The sequence below is a fragment of the Sphaerodactylus townsendi genome, linkage group LG10 (genome assembly GCF_021028975.2).
Source record: "Sphaerodactylus townsendi isolate TG3544 linkage group LG10, MPM_Stown_v2.3, whole genome shotgun sequence".
Lineage (NCBI taxonomy): Eukaryota > Metazoa > Chordata > Lepidosauria > Squamata > Sphaerodactylidae > Sphaerodactylus > Sphaerodactylus townsendi.
The window spans coordinates 29,768,116-29,790,434 of NC_059434.1; the positions used below are offsets into that span (position 1 = coordinate 29,768,116).

The following is a 22,319-nucleotide window of genomic DNA, read 5'->3' on the forward strand; positions in this document are numbered from 1 at the left end:
TATGAAATATATTGTCTTACACACAATTCCCTGTGAAGCAAATGTCACTTCATATTTTTAAATGTCAAAAATATAGCAATACTACACTTCAAAGCCATCAGCATATTAGATATGCCACACAGACATTATGTAGAAGTGGCTCCATGTAGTGATAGTTTTGTATGGAAAGGGGGATCTTAACAGGAACATAGAATTTTCACCACTACGGTGCATTCCTGGTGCTCCAAGATCCAGTAAGCCATCATGAAGCCATTAGGCTTAGAATAGCATGACTGTTTAAAACTGCACTGCTATTTACTTACTGTGAGCCATTTTCAGCAAAAGTATTTGTATAGACCTATGCTGAGAATGGGTTCTCTTAGATGAAAACTAATCAAAATACTAATTTTTGAGGTTTGCTATTTACAAATGAAATTAATGCTTTGGTGATCTCTGCTTTTGGCCAGTTTTAACTAAAGGCGTATCATTCATCTACAATGAGTTTGCTGAAAACTCAAGATGACTACTCCAGGACCACCTGCAAATTTACTAGCAACTGGGCAATATAAATTAAGACAAATGTGCCCACAGAGACTTAAAGGGATTAAATATATAACTAATCCCAAACCTTTGAGCATGTAAATCCCATTATCTCCTCTAAGACCCATTAAATTCCTTAAGCCTATATTCTTTCTCCTTACAGTACACATTATATACTTTCCAAAACACGTCAGAACCAAACAACAAACAAGCAAAATACATTCTGAATTCAATCATAAAGAAATGAAAAGGATTTTTAAAAGCACTGTCCAAATATTTAGCTTTTCAGCCTCAAATACGGCACACTAATTTCTGCTTGTAATTTTTTTGTGGTCCTTAAAGAAAATTCCAACCTGCCAGCATGGTTTTAACAGCTACTAAAAATAATATTAATACTTTTTCGCTCTGTCAATGAAAATGCCAGCTGACAGCAACATTTTGCCCGCTGCTGGAGTATAAAACTTTGAATTATATGAGAGACAGCAGTCATGCTTATGAGTGATGGTTAGAGAATTAGGTTTAGTTTCAGGGTGTTTTTTCCCCCTTGCTCCATAAATGTTGGTGTTCTACTTCATCTCACTGCAGAAAGCTGGCTGCTGCAATGCCGAAACCTGGAAGTTCAGCCCTGCAGTGTCAGGCTTTCACCACAGCAACCTCTGCCAACATGGGGGGGGGGGGATACCCAGGGGAGGAGCTGACTTTAGTTGACGCCCAAATGACTTTTGACCCAGATAAGTCCCCTATGCCAGCAGGCAACTTACCCACCAAAAAGGGTGGTGTAAGTCGGTGATTTCTATAGAATCTTTCAGGTGGCTGGGTTTTCTCTTCCCCCACCCCTTCCCTTTCCACCTGACACCCCATTGGAGGTGGTGCGGTTCACTGCCATGGTGCTGTCCACTGCTCTCCCTCCCCGTGGATCGGGCTGTCTATATTCACAATTTTGAGACTAATGGGAAAATGTTAGAGGTTTAATCATCTGAGTGCCTTTGTATTTCTAGGTTTCCTGTTCTAGCCTCTATGATTTAATTGTCAATCTTGTAAATAGTTGGTCGTGCTATCTGAAGGACACATCTTCATTCCCTGTCACTTAGAAGACTGATTTTTGCAACAATCAGCAAACTCCTGATCTTTGCATCTATTTAAAGAGGAAGCAGTCCCAAGGCCACACACAGCCTCATGCCTGCGTTTGCAGTTTTGCCGAAACTTGTTCTTGCGCTTCCTGCCTGCTGATAACACAGTGAATGTTTCTTTGAAATGTCAGCTATGAGATAAATTAGCAACCTTTGATCCGATACATGAAGTCCTTCAGTTTTTCCTTGGCAACATGCATACACACTGTTTCAAACAATGACTCGGCTGTGTATTTTAATGACTAGGAAAGTGTATTTTAATGCTAGGAAAGTGTTTAAGCCATATGCATATTATTGCTTAACTAGTTATCCTATTTGTTCTGCTTTTGAGATATAATGGAGGATATTCCAAAACTGCTCTTGGAATATGCCCAGGATTTACTCATAGTACCATTTTTACCATTAAATGGGTATTTATAGTGGCTCTTAACTGACGTATGTATGACTGGCTGTACCATGAGGCAAACTGAGATGGTGACCTCAGGTAGTGTCCTCTACCAGCCTCCTGTCTTGCTTGCTGAAGCTAATCTTCTTTCCCTCCTGTTTTAGTTCACTTTACAAGGGCACCCCAAGATGTGTATGGCCAGTGATGTGGGATAGAAAATTCCCCATGCTGTATTTTTCTATGGAAAAGTTATCTGTCTCACATATGTAGCATAGCTTGTTTACAATTGTCAGGACTGTTGTGCTGCAAATCAGTCACGATAGATTAATTAAATGTGGGATATGAAACATGGATGGACCTGTGAAGGGAAAGAGGTCTTCCTAGAACCCAGTGTTCTATGTGTTCCAGGCTTATAGGTGGTATGTTGGCCTTGTTTTCGAACATTGTTTGCATTCTTTATTTAAATCTAGATCAGAAAATTTTCCAGTTCCAATTTGTCTGTCTATAGCATGTATAACCGATTGGACTTTCTGATATTTCTGGTGAGATTGGGGCCATAGAGGCTAAGGCTACCATTCTGCAGCCACAACTGCCTTACCCTTATATTTCTCCACAAATACATTTGAAGGTATTGGAACTAATAACGGCCGAGAAATTTGAGGACCACAGCCAAAGAAATTAATTGTATCTTTGCAGATTTTTGTTACCAATGTGGCATGTTTTGACAGGGTTTTCATGTTCAAATTTTAAAACCTCATTCACTGGAAAATTCAGCAATTTGCTGCTAATGTTTCTTGTTCATTATTTTTTGCACTGAGCTTTTTTTTTAATAAACAGTTTGTTTTCCCAGGGTCACTTGTCTGTCTCACTCTATCAGCTTCAAACCTGTGCTAAACCATATTAGAATTACAAGTACCATTTCAATTAGAAGAACCCATAATTCATTTTGGGAAGATGTGATACAATATGTGTTGGGAAATGTCTTTAAAAGCATTAAAATATCAGTCTGGTTACATCCTCATTATGATTATTCACAGTATACGTTGTCATATCTTTAGAAAGGTTTATGAACCAATTACAGGTGCTTTGGAGTGAAACTGTACTCATCGGTAACCACTATTACTCTGAGGTCATTGACAAAATATCATGTTATGAAAAACACTTTACTCTGCAGTCTCCATAAGACAGCTTAATGAACACATACAAATGAGGCAGTCTGAAGTTTGGTTGCGGACCTCAGAATACTTGACCTGGGAGTACGCCTAAGATTAAGGTCCAAGATCTGCTTAACATTGTTCCCCTTGTAGTTCGATCATTTATTTCCTAGGGTTAGAACTTTCTTTTTCCCAATGCGAAAGGATTGCTTTACAAGAACAAATGAAAGATAAAGGGAAAATGAAATTGAAATCCTCTCTTTCTCCCCGCCCCCCCCCCCCCACCTCCAGCACCTATTTATAAACAGTGTAACAAGCCTGATAAGACTTTCATCATTCTGGTTGCCTAAACAACCACTGCCTTTGGTTGGATTTTGTTTATTTGAGCAGTGTAAGAATTGCAGGAAGAAAGCAGGAATGCCTAAAGGCTAAATTGTTCAGATAGCTGGCCATTATGCAAGTGTGCATAACTCACATGGTTCCGAAATAATTGATATTTTTTCTTAAAGACCTTGAATTCTTTTGGGGAGACAGAGTTACATTTTGTAGAATACAAAGCAGTGGATTTCTTTTTCTTTGTGTATTCATTTACCAGGGAGTTAGAGCAAACAATTTTTGAAGCTCTATGATAACATGCAGATGATTTCAAGTATACTGGCAGATTGTTTGGGGAAAGTTGTTAAACTGGTTTGTTCGGCTTGGGATTTAAACATGGTATTGCATTACTAGGGTGTTTGAAGAGAGAGAAGTGCAAAATATTGTTTCCTGGCTGATACATAATCCAAATAAAACCACAGTGGTTCTTGGCTGGTTGTAGGAAGCAGCTTGAAAATGGGAAGAAGCTATCTTTCCCCTTTAGATTTTACTTTTATTGATAGATTTTTACTTTTACTGGTGGTTGAGTTTTGGTCAAGTTCCCAACTTAGATTTTAGAAAAAAAATCAGGGTAGTGGCCATATGTGCTAACTTTTAGTGAAGGGAAACCTGCAAATGATTTTTCCTCCATCTAAAATCCTGATAAGAATGGCAAACCATACATGTGGAAGTATTTTTATAACCGTGTAATAATTGCACCGAGCATGAAACTTGATGACCATTCAGTTTCTGAGTATATGAAGGATTGGTCTGTGATGTTCAAGTAACAAGGCCTTCTTGCATGAAAAAAGAGTATGTTAACTGTGTTGTTTATGTTTGTGTATTCACTCTCAGAGATAAACTAAAAATGAAGCAAATATCGTCAGCTACTTTGAAAATTGGAAAAGGAAGGAACACTTAATTATTTTCTCAATATTTATTTATTTCAACAATTTCTATGCCCCCCCTCCATAAAACCAGATCTCTTTCATGGTTTAAATGGACTTTCCTGAAGCTGTAATTTGCCCTAAGGAGGAAAAATTGTAGGACTTCTTTCCCTACAGAGCACCTTTGTGGAGGGGCAATTTAAGTCATGAAAAACTCATAAGAAAGTCATGAAAAACTCAAGGGAAATTTCTTTTCTCAGTAACCTTTTCTGCATGCACAGCTTGTTGCAGATTTTCCCAGTAGTCAGACCTTGTGTCTTGGAAATGTTTTGTTTGAAATCATTCTTCATATCTCCATTCCCCCCAATGTTTGGGGGTCCCTCCCTTGTCTCTTCAGTTGCATTTATTCCCCATGCTACTGCTGAAAACATTAGTTTGGCCAAATTTGATCTGCAAATTAGAGCAATATTAACTCACATTGTTACTGTGGCATTTTCTTGTCAATTTCCTCCTGCATAGGCAACTTTCCTTGTCTATTTCACACACTCCTAATTTCCCACAAAGTGTATCTTTGCATTAATGTTGCATGGCTAATGCTGATCCAATCAACCTGGCTTGTATGTGTGTCCTAGGCCCTTTCCGCGCAGCGGAAAGGGCGCCTCTCCACCGGCAGAAATTGTGCCAGTAGAGGGGAGGGGGCCGTTCGCACGGAAGAGTGCAAACAGCCCCCGCAGAGGCCAGCACAGAAGAGGAGGCTCCACACGGAGCCACCTCTTCTGCATCCCCTCCCCCACTCACCTCGTCCTCCAGCGTCGGGCTGGAGGGCTGCAGGGACCCGCCCATTCTGCCCTCCCCCCTCCAGGGGTCAGAGGGCAGCGTGGGTGGGTCTCAGCAGTCCTCCGGCCAATTCTGGAGGACGAGGTGAGGGGGGGCAGGAAAGTGGCGCCTTTGGCGCTGTGCGGTTCACAGCGCACCAATGGGAAGGCAGCGCTTTCCAAAAACCTCCCTTGGGAAGGGAGGTAGAAAGCGGTGCCTTCACACCACTCGGGGCCGCCTGTGCAAACAGCTCCCCAGGGACCGGTGTTTTTCTGTCCCTGGGCTGCTGTTTTTGGCCCCATGCAGAAAGGGCCTTAATGTTACACTGCTAAGCAAATATGATGAAGAAAAAAAAATTATTTGGAAAAGGAAAACAGGAGGAGAAAATGGCTGAAGGGGAGCTTGTGCAACTACATGGGAATATGGATAAGGGCCAGGAGTTTGATGGGAGAGAGAAATAGACTGTTTCAACATGAACGCATGCTCAAGGGAACCTGGCTTGTCAAAAAAACCCCACATTTTGATAAAAGTGCTCAGGGAAACAACAGAGGAAAAATGAAGGGAAATGTTTCTTCAACCAAACAGGAAAAAAACCTGTGAAATTAAAAAAAATGTAGCATCTGGCCTCAAGATACATTGTAAATAACTCTTGTGGAAAAGGCATCAGTGATTTAGGCAGCCATGTGTGACTGCTAATTAGCTGTTTAAGAACTTCAAGAGGTTCTGGCCTGGTATCCTTGTTCAGCCCTTAACACCAATAGCAATTTTTTTGTGGAAAATATGCTCTCTTCAGGAGTCCCACTCTGGTTCAAAAAGGAGAGCAAATGGGCTGCTTCTGTCTGACAGTGTAATCTGGATGCCTACTATTAAACAGGCTAGAAATATTTCACACTAAACCAGCTGCTGGGAGTTACTGAAGTGTCCTTTTTCCAGGGCTTTCCTATGCCAGTCATCTGGAAACAGGCATGAAAATCTGGCTACCCACATGATGCCAGGCTTCTTATGTGTTTTTGATGTGCACAGTTTTGTGGTGCCTTTGTTGTCCCCAATATGTCTTTGCACAGCTGGAATGTAGAACAATAGTATTTATAATGTAAATGGACATTCTGGCCAATGCAATTTTTGTTTTATAAACCACTCCTTGAAGGTTTATGATTGAAACTGAATTTTTAATTGCCACAGTCTGCATATTCATCATTATAATTTTATTTCTGTTCAGCATTGCTTGGAACAACAGGCTTTTCCAACTGAAGGAAAAATCTTGCATCATTTTAGCTTACAGCCGCAAAGGATCAATATTATTTTGCTGAAAAGATAAACTGATAACTCTGGAGTCTCTTCTTGGAAATGTAAACATGTCTGTAACATTTGTTTTGGCAACAGTAGCCAAGAGCAGGACAAGTTGCTATAACCTGAGTGATTGAAAATGGTTTTTTTTAAATTAACACAATTGTGTTAAATTTTAGCATTATCACCACTACTTAGCTGGTTTGTGATTATTTGTTCACACTGAGCCACCTGATCTATTATTTCCCCCCCAAAGAACTGATGAATTGCTTGTTTTTCTTTGTAGGTCTAATTACAACAACATCAAGAAGACTTGACCGAGAACAGCAAGCAGAGCACATATTGGAGGTAAATTATGCTCTTAACTCTTTGCATCTACACATTTCCAGTCCATATCTGCCAAAATATGTTTCTTTCAAAATATGGGCTCCTAAGGTTCACTTAAGAGCCCACTGGTGTTCAAACAGAAAAGAGACTGTATCCATACTGCAAACACCACCTTTAAAGAAAAATATTACAGGCCAGTATCTCAGTGTTTTCCAGCTTCTAAACCCAGCTTTGGCTGTGGGTGTAATAGCTCACTTCTGTCAATGTGTTTAAAGAACTATTTACCCCATCCCCAAAATTTGCTTAAAAGACTTTTAAAAAGTTTGAGCCCTCCTTGTTCATCTAGTCAATCGAAAGAATATGACTGTCTCTGAACTGGAATCCCTCTCATAAACATCAAAGAGTCTGTGTGGTATAGTGGTTAAAAGTGGTAAACTCTAATCTGAAGAACCGGGTTTGGTTCCCCTCTCCTCCACTTGAGCAAAGGACTCTAATCTGGTGACTCAAGTTTGTTTCCCTGCTTCACATATAGACTTGCTGGGTAACTGTGGGCCAGTCACAGTTCTTTCAGAATTCTCTCAGCTCCACCTGCTCACAAGATTCTTGTTGTGGGGAGGGGAAGATTTTGTAAGCTGCTTGATTTTTTACAGGAGAGAGAGGCAAGGTGTGAATCCAAACTCGTTGAATCCTGAAGGGAGGTTGAATCCTCCTTTTCCTTAAACAAATGTGTGTGTGGAGGTTTGGAGTAGGTTTGGAGATGGCATACCGTTTCTTTAGAGGGAAGGTAGAATATTTTTGGTTTTTTACCCATAAGGAAACTATTAAAGGTTAGAATTTCCTGAGTTTCTGGAGGGTTATAACTGTATTCAGGTCCCTTGAACAGTGTTTCCAGCATGTTTTTGTTTCTGAAAATCAGATGCTTTGAGGCCTAATTCAAATTGAGACAGTAGTATCTCCTCATCCACACCATCCTTAAATTGCCCGAGAAAGCAGCCATTGATTGTTTTAAATTAATTGTTATGTAAAAACATTTATCTGTTTTTATACTTTGCCCAGCTCAAGGTATTTACAATGTATACAAAGCAAAAATACATTTAAAACTGCAATGTAAAATCACAAAGGACAGACAATAAATAGAAATGTTTGATTAATCAAATGCAGTTGTAAATAAAACTGTCTTCAACTGCCCCTAAAGGTAAAAAGTAACAGGGTGAGCCACATCTTCCTGAGGAGACTATTCCATTATTATGAGGCCACCACCAAATGGCCCCCTCTCTTGTGTGCCCACCAGATGAGCTTCTGTGATTCGTGAGGGCCCGTCCCTGTGATCTTAAGGTTTGCTATGGCGTTTCAGAAGAAGGCTTAATTCACCCACTGTATTTACTTCAAAGTCCTGGCATGGTTGATTTTTAGAGAGAGAGAGAGAGAGAATGCTGGGAGCACTGTTCAGGAGGCAACTTCTTGGGAAGTCCTTGATTTCTAAATCCTGGACATTGGCCCTCCAGGGTAACTGACTGCCACATGAAACAACATGCTGAACGAGATGGACCATGTTTCTGATCCAGCTGGGCTCTTTTTTCCTCTGATCATTCACACAACTGTGAACACACACTGCAAATATTCACAGGGTTCCTAGACATGTGTGAATGTATTAATTGCTTTGGGAAACTGCTTTGTACACCAGTGTGTGTAGAGGTAACAGCTTTCTAGGAACTTCATTCCTTCCACTGTGGAAATCTATCAGCCCAGTATGCTCTGCTCTTACTGCTGTGATCTCTTTTTCCTTGCTGTGTTGAAGCTGTCTGCCACACTCATATACTTTCAATCAGGTTCATAATTAACATCGAAGAGCCAGGCCACTGCAGTGATCTTGCACAGTTCCCAAATAGTCCTTAAAAACGGTCCTTAATTCCAGTTGCTTTTCCAAAACAGCAGCACAGCATCGTGCTGATTGCATATGAAATACTGATTCCCACCCTTTGCACTAGTTAGTGTAGATTTGTGGCAGCCCTGACAATCCTGAGGATACCGCTCAGTAGTCTGGTTGTGGCTCCTGCTCAGCAGCAGATTAATGTTCTAATTGAGGGAACTCCATTGTCTGAGGCCTAATTCAAAGGCCCTTTTATTTTCACAGCATGTCTGTTTTCCATGTGTTTGTTTCTGCCCTTGATGTTCCCTGTGCTGGCTGCAGAAACCACAGGGAAATCTTTGATAGTCACTGAAGACATAATAGTGTTTCATAGCTCTGTGTATGTGAAAGAAACTTTGTAATGTCAGTTGTGAAATTTAAAGGCACGGTTATATGAATAAACCAGAGGTACATTTAAAGCTGTGAGGAGTCTATTTAAAATGTTACCATGAAATAAAATTGGGATGATTGCTAGATGTATTCCATATTCATTCTTTCCCAGTGTGTGACTATCAGCCGCTCTCTAGGATCTTGACTGTATTGTACAGTTTTGTGCTTAAAATTCTTTCACTGGAAGTTTGAAAGATTAGACCCAAGTACCTTGTCCATGTGGTGTGTGTGGTTATTTACACCACAGCCAGTGTCTCTTGCCTCATACGGATCATTTTCTAGTGAGTAGAGGTTGCATTCTACTTAGGAATATAAGTGACAAATCATAGTTTCCACCCTCAATTATATGAGGTTTTTGGATTTCTTTCTAATCTTTTAAAACTACAGAACACTAGCAAAGTGCTTTTCCCCAACTTTGTGTCTTTTCCCTTTTCCTTATTTTTCTCCAGACTGTTACTCCATAGCAGCCCTACTAGCCCAGACTAACCCAATCTCATCAGAGGCTAAGCAGGGCTGGTACTTAGATGGGAAATGACAAGTAAGACTGGCTGCTGTGCAGAGAAAGGCACTGGTAAACCACCTCAGCTCATGTCTTGCCTTGAAAACTCCTTGAGGTAGAAAATCATGGGGTCCCTGTCAATTGGCTGCGACTTCCACAACACATTTTACCTTACTATGATTGTAGTAATTTTTGGAAATAATAAAATCAAGCACAAATGGGCCATTCAAGGTCAGGAAACAGAACAGTGTTTTTTTTCTCCAGATATCTGGGTATAAATTTCCAGTCCACTCTAGCATGGCAGACCTATTTTTATGCCAATCTCATTACTGCAAAACGGACAATGAATGATCTATTAAAATTTTACTGTTTAAAGGGTAGCCCGTTGGTTGTGCCAGCCCTAACGATGTTTCAGAACAAAGTACTTGCCAAACTTTTTAATGGTTCAAAAATCTGGGGATGGAATTTGAGTTTAGCTGAACAACTAGAAACCACCCAGAACAAATTTCTGAGGAGTATTCTGGGGGTCTCTCACAAGCTACGCCTGCAGCACTGTTATGGTTGGAGGTGGGCTTCCCTGCCATTTGTACAAGAACCCATCTCAGAGTGTGACTCTATTACAAAAACTAGTAAGTATATCTGAGGACCGTTTAGTTAAATTTTGCTATTGGCACTTGAAGAACGGCAACAGTTGATTTTGTTAGCTCCCATTTTACAGTTACATTCACTTTCATCCAACAAGACAGTTAAGTCATTGGATACTAATAAAGTTTGTGAATGGCTGTTCAAAGGGGATACCTTTCAATATATTAATTTTGCCAGCATAAGCCGGTGCCCCAAATACGGGTGTTTCCAGGCCAAAAGGGCGCAGGAAGCTGACTAAATTTGGCTCCACCCCCAGAGACAGCACAGACTCCTCCCCACTCTAGCATAAGGGCCTCTGCATTGGTATGAATGCCTCTTATATAGTCACAAGTGGCATTAATTCTGGTGCTGGAGTCATGCTGCCTTCTGAGCATTTTTGGCCCTTCCTTCAGGGTTACACTGACATACTACCATTGTAAAAATGTATATATATATACACAGACACACCATGGTTCTTGCTTGATATTTATGCAATTGCATAAGCATATTTATTCATATTTTAGGTTCAGGGTACTAATATGGCTTTCAAGGATGCTCACAGGGTATACACAGAGAAGCATAGTACAGATGCAAGAGCTTGGACAAAAATAGGTCTAGAACTGCACATTGCCCAGAAGGCCTGTGATCCACTGTATCATAGGAACCTGCAAGAAGCGTAGCGTTGTTCTGCTGCAGCCGTTTGTCGTGATTCGTGGGACAACATAATTTTGAACTTCATTGAGCTGTACCCAGAAGGGAACTACTACTTTCATTGGCTGTCACATTGCTATGCGAGCACAATACAGGCAAACAGGAAAGTAAAATAAACTCCAACTATTAGATGCTGCTATTAGATAAGGGTTTAGAAATTCTGCATGATCACCTGTTCAAAGTGAGTCCTATGAAAATAATAAGGAACAGGATGATGTTCTGATCTATTTTCTCCAGCGCTTGTTGCCAGTTTATTTGGTTCTTGTCGTCTCTCCTGTTCCCCGTTGTCATCCAAACGTTGAAGCTACAGTGTATCAAATAGGAGATTCATTACCACTTGGCTATAGTCATTGAGTTGTTTTTGAAAAAAATGAAAGCCCCTCCCCCCGCGTTGTTTTATGTTGATAGGTTTGTTTGGGGTTTTTTGTAAGTTTTGGGCTGAATCCCAAACATTCGCAGAATGGTGGCAGTTCTATGAGCAGCTTGAGCCAAATGCTGCGCATCTGGTTAATTAATTGAGCATTAAAGTGTTGACCAGATGGAGTAGCAAGTTTATTCCTTGTTTGCCATTAAAATTTATCCCACATTTCACTCTTGTTTACATAGCGGCAAATACAAAATTACTAAAATCTGCGTCCTGTGCACCTCCTCCTGGGTTTTACCAGAAAGCCATGAAACGGTGTCTTGCTTTTAAATACTGGGTATTGTGTTGGTAGTATTTTCCTGTCAGTTTCTCCTGTTATGAGAATTAGGTGAGCTTCACTGCTTCTTACTGTGAGGCTCTGCCTGCTTCCCCTGTTATGCCTCTTTTGCTGACATGGTGCCTACCACCACAGAAGTATCCTCAAAATGGGAGAAGGGGTTGCATCACCTGATTCTTCCTTTTAACTGGTTGTTCAAGACAACATCGTTCTTGATTTGCCAGCAAATGTTCCTCCATGGTCTGTTCTTAGGGCTTCCTTTTAGATCACCTTTAGTGTTCCTCCCACCTAATCCTTCCACCTATTATCACATTTCCTTCCCCTGCGCCTCACTCACCCCTTCTGTTCTTGGGTGTCCTTGTCCCCCACTCACCTAGATTGGTCATCCGCTTGAGGCTTGGACTGTGTAAGCTGCTGACCCAGCCTTCACCATCCCCTTCACACTCAGGAGGCTCAAGCCTGGTCCCTCTATGGGCCTACTCCATGTCACAGTTATGGGCCAGGACCCCAAGGGTTTCATAGTAACTCCACATGAAAGAAGGATCTGCCAGGAGCCCAGACCTCAGAAAGGCCACAGGTGTTAAAACTGGCCTCACTGACCAGTGAAGTCCATGGGTTGAGCACATTCACTGCAGTCCCTATTTGTTTTCCTCTTCTTCAGGAAAGGTGAGCACACATACCAAAGAAACTTGGTTTGGCTCTGCATGCAAGGCTGTCTGGGATGCCAGTTGCAAGCAGGTATCCTGGGATGTTAGCTGGGCTTCATGAAGTGTAATTGTGTATGTACTAAGTTGATAGGTGAATTAACTGACAGCTTCGGAAGTGTAATATTTGAGCTGCGGTTTTTAAAGCAAATGAAATTTAATTAAGTGTACCTAACTTTCTGAGTTGCTTCATGATCCTGGATGTTGATATAACTAATTTAATTAGATGTTTTGCAGGTGTTGAAAGAATGTTTCAGTTTTGGCATGAAGCTAAAATAACCGTGTTTGTGTCTCTAGTGTTCATTAGTGAGGGGCTTCCCTGTATGTTGTGGTGCAGATATCATGAAACTTCCTTCCTGGCAGCGTTGGGTGCCATCATCATCCTTACAGTTCATTCCTGTGCCATCCTGCCTCTCTTGGCCCCATTGCCTCATCTGTTCTGTGCTACACAAGGGTTTGTGTAGTTTTAGGACATGTAGCAGAGTGCTATGATATTGTGAATACCTGAAAATTTGTATTCTACTGGCGGAGGAGGATGCCTTGTTTGGGTTATTTTCCAACCGGAACTCAGGGAGGCAGGATCTCAAATCTTGTTACTTCCCGTGATTCGCCCGGACGTCCCTTTGATCTCCAGTATTTTTTCCTGCCTAGCAGGGAGCGCAGCACTCAGAGCGAGCTCCTCAAGCTTTTTCATTTTTGCCCTATTTTTGTGTATTCCTTCCTGTCTCTTCTCTTTCTTGTTGACTATCTTGTCGTCTCTTCTTCTGTCGGGGAGGGAGTCCTTGGCGCAAGCCGGGATTTCCCCCCACCTTCCTCCTCCGTTCCCGCCAAAATCGCGGGCATTATGGACGCCCACCATTTTTCGCCTCCTCGGGAGGTATTTGCGTGGTCCTCCGCAGAGAGGACCCGATCGAACCACAATGCTCCCGACTCAGAGCAGGGACGGCCCGACACACTGGCGCCTCGGAAGGCGGCCGGGAAGGGAAAACAGCCCGCCAAGAAGAAGGCGCGCGCGGAGGATGCGCAGCCGGCGGCAACAGCCAGCAAGAAAACTGGCCAGCCTCGCAGTGCCAGCGCCACCTGCAGGGACGCAGAGGAGGTTGCACGGCCACAAACGGCAAGAGAGGCCCACGCAGACGGCTCTCTTCGCCCAGGCTCCCAGGGCACAGAAGAAACCAGCGCGGAGAGCCCGGAGCCGGCCCAGAACGTTGCCAGCACCCCGGAAGGGGCTGCGGAGGGCACGGGGCCAGAACAAGCAGACTCCATCGAGGATCCTCAGACCAGACCTCCGCACAGGCAAGATCGCGACAGTGGGGAGGGGGCCTCCTCTTCAGCCCCATTCGATCCACTTCTCCAGGGGGGATGGCAACAGGCCTCATCACAACAATTAGTGGACCTCTTTAGGAAGTCCATGAGGGAGGAGATTAGGACCTACCATAAGACATACCACAGAAGGGCCAGCTCCCCCTCCTCTTCCTCTTCACCCTCCCCCCCCCCAACTCTTCCAGAGCCCTTCGGGGATGGGGCGGTAAAAAGTTTAAACAATAAATAAATAAATAAATAAAAATCCCATAGGGACTCCCTGTCATTCCCCGGCGATGAGAACGCCAGTGAAGGGGAATGCGACAAATCTGACCATTTCTCTGAACCGGAGGAAAACCCACCCACTCCCACAGAGCAAGTCCACAGATTCTTCAAAGTGGAAGACGCCCCCCTTTTGATATCCAAGGCTATCACTGCATTGGATTTGAAAGATTCTGAGGACGCGGTGGACCCCTCCGCCTCCTCCAGCACCCCTTCCAAGCCAGTCAAGGTGTCCCCAAGGGTAAAAGAGAGATCTTCCCCCAGGAGGAACAAAGCAAGGAATGCTTACCCCTCCCTGAATACTTTGAGCGATGCGCCAAGAAAGAATGGTTCAATCCAGCGGCCAGCAAGACCTTCCCCTCTAGCTTTAAGAAACTGTACGCAGTTCCAGACTATGTTCAACGCCTCCTGATCACACCCCTGGTAGACGCCCCTGTCACCACCCTCCAGTCAGGGGGCCTGGTGTCCCAGGATGGAGAGGGTAACATTAAGGACCCCCTAGACAAACGTCTGGACGTTGTGCTCAAGAGGCTACATGATACCCTGGCCATGGCCTTCAAGATCTCAGCTTCATCTGCAACCATGGCCAGAGCAGGCATTGTCTGGCTACGTAGACTCTTAGTCATGATTCCACCCTCAGCTCAAGGCATCAGGGAGGGGATCGAGAGGGTGCTAATGACAGTCTCTTTCTTAGCAGACTCCAATTTCGATGCCCTCATGGCTATCTCCAAAGCCATCGCAACCGCCTCGGTTCCCAGACGCCTCGCATGGCTCAGATCATGGCAAGCCGACTACCACTCTAAACAACTGGTTGCAGGGTTCACCTTCCAAGGGGGAACCCTTTTCGGCCGGGAACTTGACAAAATCCTAGTGGAAACTAAGGGAAACAAAAAGACGATGCCCAAGTATTTCAGATTAGAACACATTTCCTCCAAACCTAACTCGACCTTTCGTTCACACAGGGCCCTCCCCAGGGCCCCTAAGGACGGCAGACGATGGCAACCGCAGCAGACCTTTCGTAGAATGCCCAACAACAGCAACAACAACCAGTCCTTTCGTTCACAGCCAAAATCAGGCAAGTTCTTCGGAAACGACCGAAACAACCACAATAACAACAAATCCTGACTATGCGGCTCCAGTCGGAGGTCGCCTGCAGTTATTCAAAAACCTCTGGGCAGGCGAACATGTGGACAACTGGACCAGAGACATCATCCAATCAGGATACATCATAGAATTCAGCAAGATTCCCAATCCAAGGTTCCGTGCATTCCCTCACAACGCCAGCCTTACCAAGGCCAACAGGACACGTCGAGCCATCCGTCATCTACTTCAAATCAAAGCCATAGAACGGGTTCCAACATCAGAGAGGTCCTCAGGAGTGTTCTCACACTTCTTTACAGTTCCCAAAAGAAACGGCGATTGGAGAGCAATCCTAAACCTAAGGTTCATCAACAAACACATCAGACTGCAACACTTCTGGATGGAGACACTCCGTTCAATAGTGGAAAACCTACGCCCAGGGGAATTCCTCACCTCCCTCGACCTGACAGAGGCTTATCTGCACGTCCCCATCCACACATCCCAAGATGTCCTGAAACAACACGGCTTCCTAATCAACCTGGCCAAGAGCATCACCACTCCATCCCAGAGAATGGAGCACTTGGGAGCCATCATAGACACGTCCAAGAATGCGCTGTTCATACCCGCATCCAAGGTATCCAAAATACAATCCTCGGTAAAACACATCATCACAGCAAAGAGAGCATCCCTGCTCCAACTTGCCAGTCTTCTAGGACTCATGGTGTCCGTCTTCGACAATGGGGAAGACTCCACGCTCGCCCACTCCAGAAGTTCCTCCAACCCTTCCAATTTCAGATCATGAACAAGACAGACCGCTCCCTATCCCTACCTCTCCACCTCAAGACCAGCCTCAACTGGTGGATGCGGCGTCACAACCTGGAAAAAGGGAAGGTTTACCTCCATCAAAACCGTATAGAAGTATTCACCGACACCAGCCTGCAGGGATGGGGAGCCACGGTACAAAACAAGTTCATCCAGGGTCAATGGTCCCCAGAACAGAAGACCCTACCAATCAACATACTGGAGACCAGGGCCATCTTCCTGGCCCTACAACACTTCCTACCGGTGGTCAAGGGATCACACATCCTTATCCGCACAGACAACACATCCGCCAAAGCCTACCTGAACAATCAGGGGGGATCCAAATCATCCCGACTACACCAGGAAGTGATAAACATCTTAACCTGGTCGGAAAAACACCTCCTCTCGATATCGGCGGAACACATCCAGGGTCGCCTCAACATCACGGCAGACTGGCTGAGTCGTCAGACAATCGAAGAGGCGGAATGGCAACTAAGTCCCCACATCTTCAACTTGATCTCTCAGAGATTCGGCCAGCCTCAAATAGATCTGTTCGCTTCGGCCTACAACCACCAACTCCCGAACTTCATGACGAGATTCCACCACCCGGCAGCCATCGGGGTGGACGCTCTGACAGCCACTTGGCCCAAAACATTGCTGTATGCGTTTCCACCCAGTCCGATCATCCCCAAGGTTCTTCGGAAAATCCTCTCAGAGAAGGCCCTGATCATCCTGGTGGCCCCCTTCTGGCCACGACGCCCATGGCTGTCTTCAATTCTGGAACTAGCGGTGTCTCCAGCCTTCACGTTACCAACACCTCACGACATGCTGACGCAGGGCCCAGTACATCATCCGAACCCGCAATGGTTCAACCTAACCGCATGGCTGTTGAACGGAGACTGCTAAAACAGAACGGCTATTCGGATCAGGTAACTGACACCCTCCTCGCTTCACGCAGATCTTCCACCAACAAAATTTACAACTGTACGTGGAGAGCCTTTACCAGATGGTGCAGGAGACACTCAGTCAATCCTGAAGCCCCCGATCTCTCCCAGATACTCCTATTCCTACAGGAAGTCTTCAACCAGGGCCTATGTAGCACCACCCTACGTCGCCACGTAGCGGCACTTACGTCCATTTGGCCTCACTTCCAAGGGACCCCGGCCTCTAGACATTCAGACGTCCTGAGATTCCTGAAAGGAGTTCAACAGCTTCAACCTCCTGTCAATCACAGATTCCCCACCTGGAGGCTACACCTGGTACTATCGGCACTCACGAAGTCCCCCTTCGAACCAGTGCAAACCATACACCTGAAATGGCTGCCCATGAAAACCTTATTCCTCCTGGCGATCTCCTCAGCCAGACGCGTCTCAGAACTGCATGCATTATCAGTACACAAAGACCTCTGCATCTTCCACCAAGACAGGGTGGTACTTCGTCTGGATCCAACGTTTGTCCCTAAGGTTAAATCCACCTTTCATCTCAATCAGGACATTGTGGTTCCCAACTTCTGCCCCAATCCTACTCACCCAAAAGAAAGGAACTGGCATAACCTGGACGTTAGACGGTCCCTGAAAGCGTACATAATCCGTACCGAGCCCATTCGTAAATCCAGCAGCCTATGCATCAACATTACGCAGCCTAACATAGGACAACAAATGTCTAAAGCGGCCATCAGCCGAACCATCAAGGCATGCATTATAGAGGCCTATAAAGCCACTGACCAACCCGTACCACCAGGAATTACAGCCCACTCTACAAGGAGCACGGCTACTAATGCAGCTTTGAGACGGCAGGTCTCAGTCCTAGACATTTGCCGCGCGGCCACTTGGTCATCGGTGTCTTCATTCATCAGACATTATAAAATTCACACAATAGCAGCTTCAGAGGCCACCTTCGGTAGAAGGGTGCTGGAGCATATTATTGGGGATTGATCCTGACCCACCCGTTGAGGGACACTGCTCTGGGAGGTCCCAAACAAGGCGTCCTCCTCCGCCAGTAGAACGGTCCATTGGTTACTTACCGAGAAGGGACCTTCTACGGACGGAAGGAGGACGCCTTGGCCCTCCCCGGATCATTATTAATCCCCAATACTCCTCCACGCAATTCTCCCGAAATGGGCAGACCTCATGCAAATAGGAAAATCTGACATTAGGGCAATTTCACGACTTCGCTCTGTTCATAGTTAATGTTTATTGTTGACGTTACTGTTTCCTCGTTATGTTCTTGTTACCTTCTTTCGTGAGCACTTCCTGTTATTGTAGAGAGGGGAGTGCCATTACTGCTCTGACAGGCGTCTACTGGAGATCAAAGGGACGTCCGGGCGAATCACGGGAAGTAACAAGATTTGAGATCCTGCCTCCCTGAGTTCCGGTTGGAAAATAACCCAAACAAGGCGTCCTCCTTCCGTCCGTAGAAGGTCCCTTCTCGGTAAGTAACCAATGGACCGTTCTGATATCCCAGAGCAGGGTCTATACCAGGGGTCAGCAACCTTTAACACCCGAAGAGCCATTTGGACCCATTTTCCATGGAAAAGAAAACACTTGGAGCCACAAATACTTTCTGACATCTAAAACGACCATAACACTGTATATAATCTCATGCAGGGAGAAGTTCCCTTCTTTGGGGCCCATTTTTACCCATCAAAGTAAAAAAAAAGCGGGGTAAAAAGCCTGTTGTTTTGTACATGATTCAAATGAATCATGTTTTGTACATGATTCAATAGAACCCCCATTTCACACATTTCTCTTTTCTTGTGTTGAAAGACACTGATTATGCCCCCCCCCCAAAGAACCCCCTCAAATTCCACTTGGATGATGGATCAAAAATGGTGCCTTTGATGGGGTTGTCAACTTCTGGGGGGGCTGAACTCCCCCCCCCCCGAGAAAATGTCTGCCATGGAGGGTGGACTCAACAGCCATATTCATCACTGAGCATGGCCCCACCCTGGGCCCAAAAGTCACAGCTTCTGAGAATCTACCCTCAAATGTCCTGGGATTTGCCAGCCGGGAGTTGGAAACCCGCGACAACCATGGCTGAGGATGATCCTGGTCTTCCTCCCTTCCACGATCTACAAGCTTACCCTCCACTGGCTTACTCTGAAGTAAACCTTCCAAGATCCACGTGCAAGGCTTTCCCCATGTGCTCCCGCCCTCCTTGGCAATGCAGAAGCAAACAATTCCCACCCACCCCCGCCTCCCCATCAAACAGCCCCAACGAGTGCAACCTTGCAGGGCTGCAGGTAATAACTCCTTTAAAATCTGACATCGTCTTTCTCACCTGGACTCAGCCAGGCTGCCCTCTGCCAGGAAAGCCCCTGGAGCTCAGTGGGGCTGCTGGGGGGGCTGCAACCCAAGGTGGCTCTGCTGGGGTCCCCCATGTGGTCCCGCCCCCCCAAGAAGGATCCGGGGAAGGGGGAGATGAGGCCACCCAAAGCAGGGTCAACCCCTGACTCGCCCCATTCAAGGGGGGTGGTGGACTGAGGTTAGGATTGCTCTGAAAATCTGTGCTCCTGCAACTCCCTCCCGTTTCCCGCCCTTCGCCGCTCACCTGTTCAAGAGGATCCACCAGCGGTGCTCTGCCCCCACTCTGTGCCATCATCACTGGTTTCAGCCAACCAGGCAGCTGGGACAGGGAAGCCGGAAGTGGCTTGGAATAGCCATCTCGGGCTGTGCCTCTCTAGGAATAGGGATTCTTTCCCATTAACCCTCAGGGCGACTTTCTGAAGGAGGTTGAGAGGACCCAAGCCGCAGGTTGCAGACCCCTGGTCGATACCCTGTTCAGGATTAAGATGACAGGGGATTTGTGGATTCATCTGTCATTTCCTGGACCATCTTTGTTCCAGAATACTCAACTTGGATCCTAGTGCCTTGGGGACAGAACTAGGTAGGCACCAGGACTCAAGAAGAACATTTTAGAACAAAGACGGTCCAGGAAATGGTGAATCACAAATCTCCTGTCATCTTTATCCTGAACAGGGTATATTAATTTCAACTGCTGTGTCAGTACTCCATGGGCTTTGGAATGGTGCATTGTTAGTACTTGTCTGTTGATCAACCTCAGACGCTGTCTCTGCAGGTAACACTTGCTGCTATACGTTTGAGAAAGAAAAAGCAGAGGAGAACATCTGTGGGAACATCTCTCCCTATATTCCTTTCCTGCAAGGAGCGCTTTGCTCAGCAAATAACTTACTGATGATCTCTGGCCTGAAAAATGTCTGTCTGTCCTCAACTAGGGCTAGATCATTTTCAGCTCGGGCCATGGCCTTATGAAAAACTCTTTCAAATTAAGTCACAAGTTCTGCAAGACTTGCTATAGTTTTGCAGGGCCCGTAAGACAGAAATGTTCTGCCAGGCCTATGGTTGAGGGCTGCAGCAGTGTCCAAATGTGGCTGGCCTCCTTTTCACTTTTCGTTTCCCTTTTCCCCTTCCCCTTTCTTATTTCCCTTTTCCTCTCCTATCCCTCTTTCCCCCTTCCTGTTCCCCTTTCTTATTTTCCTTCTTGCTTGGTTTCCTCGTTTAGACATTCTGTTTTTTGGTAAATGTATTTCTCCAACTGAATGGATTAACTTTTAGTATTGAGGTGCTGAAACATTTGTACTGTCATTGATGTTAATACTGTATGGGTTGTTGTGAGCTGCACTGAGACCGTCCAACAGGGAAGATTGGCCTATCTGTCAAATAAATTAAATAAAATAAATACACTGCATGGCTTGCAAATACAGCAACAAAGCTGTATGCACTGTGGGCTTGCAAAAAATAACAGGTTTGAGCAGGAAGTGAAGAGGTTTAGGTTGGTGGCCGGATTCTGCAGATAAATCTATAAATAGAAGAAGGGTGATTTTTGCCAATCCCCCCCCCCCAAAAAAAAAACCCCAAATATGTTAGTTCTCTGTGTCCCCTGTGCCTCAGAATCAGCACTTAGGGTGGGGAGTGTTTGGGGCTGCAGAAAGAGGGGTGACAGATCTGTCTGCTGGCTAAAATGCCATCCTTCAGTGGATCCAAGCCAGGATTGCCGGGGGGGGGGGGGGTAGCAGGTTAACTGACAAAATAGGTCATGTGACATATTCACACATTTCAATATGGAAATACCATAATGGCATTTCAGAGGGTGTTGCTTTCTTTTAAGTTATGATCTTCTCAACTTAGAAAGGGTGCACTTGATGAATTATTTATTTGTGAAGCAACAAAAATGTGTTTTGTGAACAGTGTCGAATGAATTGCTAAGCTCATGGGGGGGGGGAGAGAATTAACACTGTAGTGGCAATAAATACTTTAAAATATTGTAAACTCTTCCAAAATTTAACAAAGTTTCATAGGAGTTTTATAGTATCAAAGAGCTTTGATCTATACCTTGTTATGCCAGTATTGATACAAAGATTGGTGGTTAAAGACTAGATCAGTGGTTAAAGATTAGATCAGTGATTAAAGGTAGAAGAGAAATGGAGAGACAACTTAATATTTTGATTGAAAAACTAATGATGAAGTATTATATGAAAATGTTTATCGTGGTTCCTACGAATGCAATGATCACGTTATTTACTTTTGTAACATTATTTGTTGTCCTCGGCAGGTAACAGTTGCAGACAACGGCATCCCAGCAAAATCAACCCTTGCCCGTGTCGTAGTTAAGATATTAGATGAAAATGATAATAAACCTCAGTTCTTGCAAAAGTTCTACCAGATCAAATTGCCGGAACGTGAAAGACCAGAGAGGGAGAGGATTGCCAGGAGGGATCCTGTCTATCGCGTTTTGGCAGCTGATAAAGATGAGGGACCCAATGCAGAAATATCTTACAGCATTGAGGAAGGCGACGAGCATGGCAAATTTTTTATTGAACCAAAAACAGGAATTGTTTCCTCTAAGAAGTACTCTGGTGCTGGAGAATATGACATTCTTACAGTAAGTCAAGGTTTCAGTTTCACATTATTCATATACCACCTACGTTGTAAAAACGTATTCTCTCCTGTCATATTCAGAAGGAGTGCTTTGAAGGGCTTGGAAAATTCAAAAATGAGAAGAATCAAGTTGATAATGAATTAGTTGGGGTTTTTTTTAAGTGTGAATACACTCTTGATAAAATATGAATGAATTCAGTGTCAAGTTTCATTTCTTTATACAAGTGAATTGTTTGGTCTTTGCAGCAACTGTTCATTGGGGATTAAAAACAAAGCAGTCTTGGGCCAAAATCGACAGAACTGCTCAGCTTCTGCCTGTGACACTTGACTTTCGTTGTTTAAATATTTCAAAAGGTAGTTTGCCACTCAGCATTGGATATTGCTACCAATACAATCCTAAATAGAGGGACATTGAAATCAGTTTGCTTAGAACGGTCTTTAGGATTGCACTGTAAAGCTTTCTTGGGCATTCAGGATTGTTTCATGGGTTTGGCCTCGAAGAATTGTCATCCTCTGATGTGACTGTGTATACTGTCAGTGTTAATTTCAGTGTGTGTGCA

General features: G+C 44.5%; 1 protein-coding gene across 7 annotated transcripts in view; it reads left to right on the forward strand.

The window, feature by feature from the left end:
- FAT1 (FAT atypical cadherin 1) overlaps window positions 1-22,319 on the forward strand; it is a 161,738-nt gene that overhangs the window by 79,683 nt on the left and 59,736 nt on the right. For all 7 annotated transcript variants that reach the window (XR_007245670.1, XM_048510079.1, XM_048510083.1 and 4 more), the window contains exons 4-5: window positions 6,819-6,880; window positions 21,434-21,763. Coding sequence is in view for 6 of the 7 variants with exons in the window: in XM_048510079.1 (XP_048366036.1) it covers window positions 6,819-6,880; window positions 21,434-21,763 (392 nt within the window). In the remaining variant the exon portion in view is untranslated. The remainder of the gene's footprint in view (window positions 1-6,818; window positions 6,881-21,433; window positions 21,764-22,319) is intronic.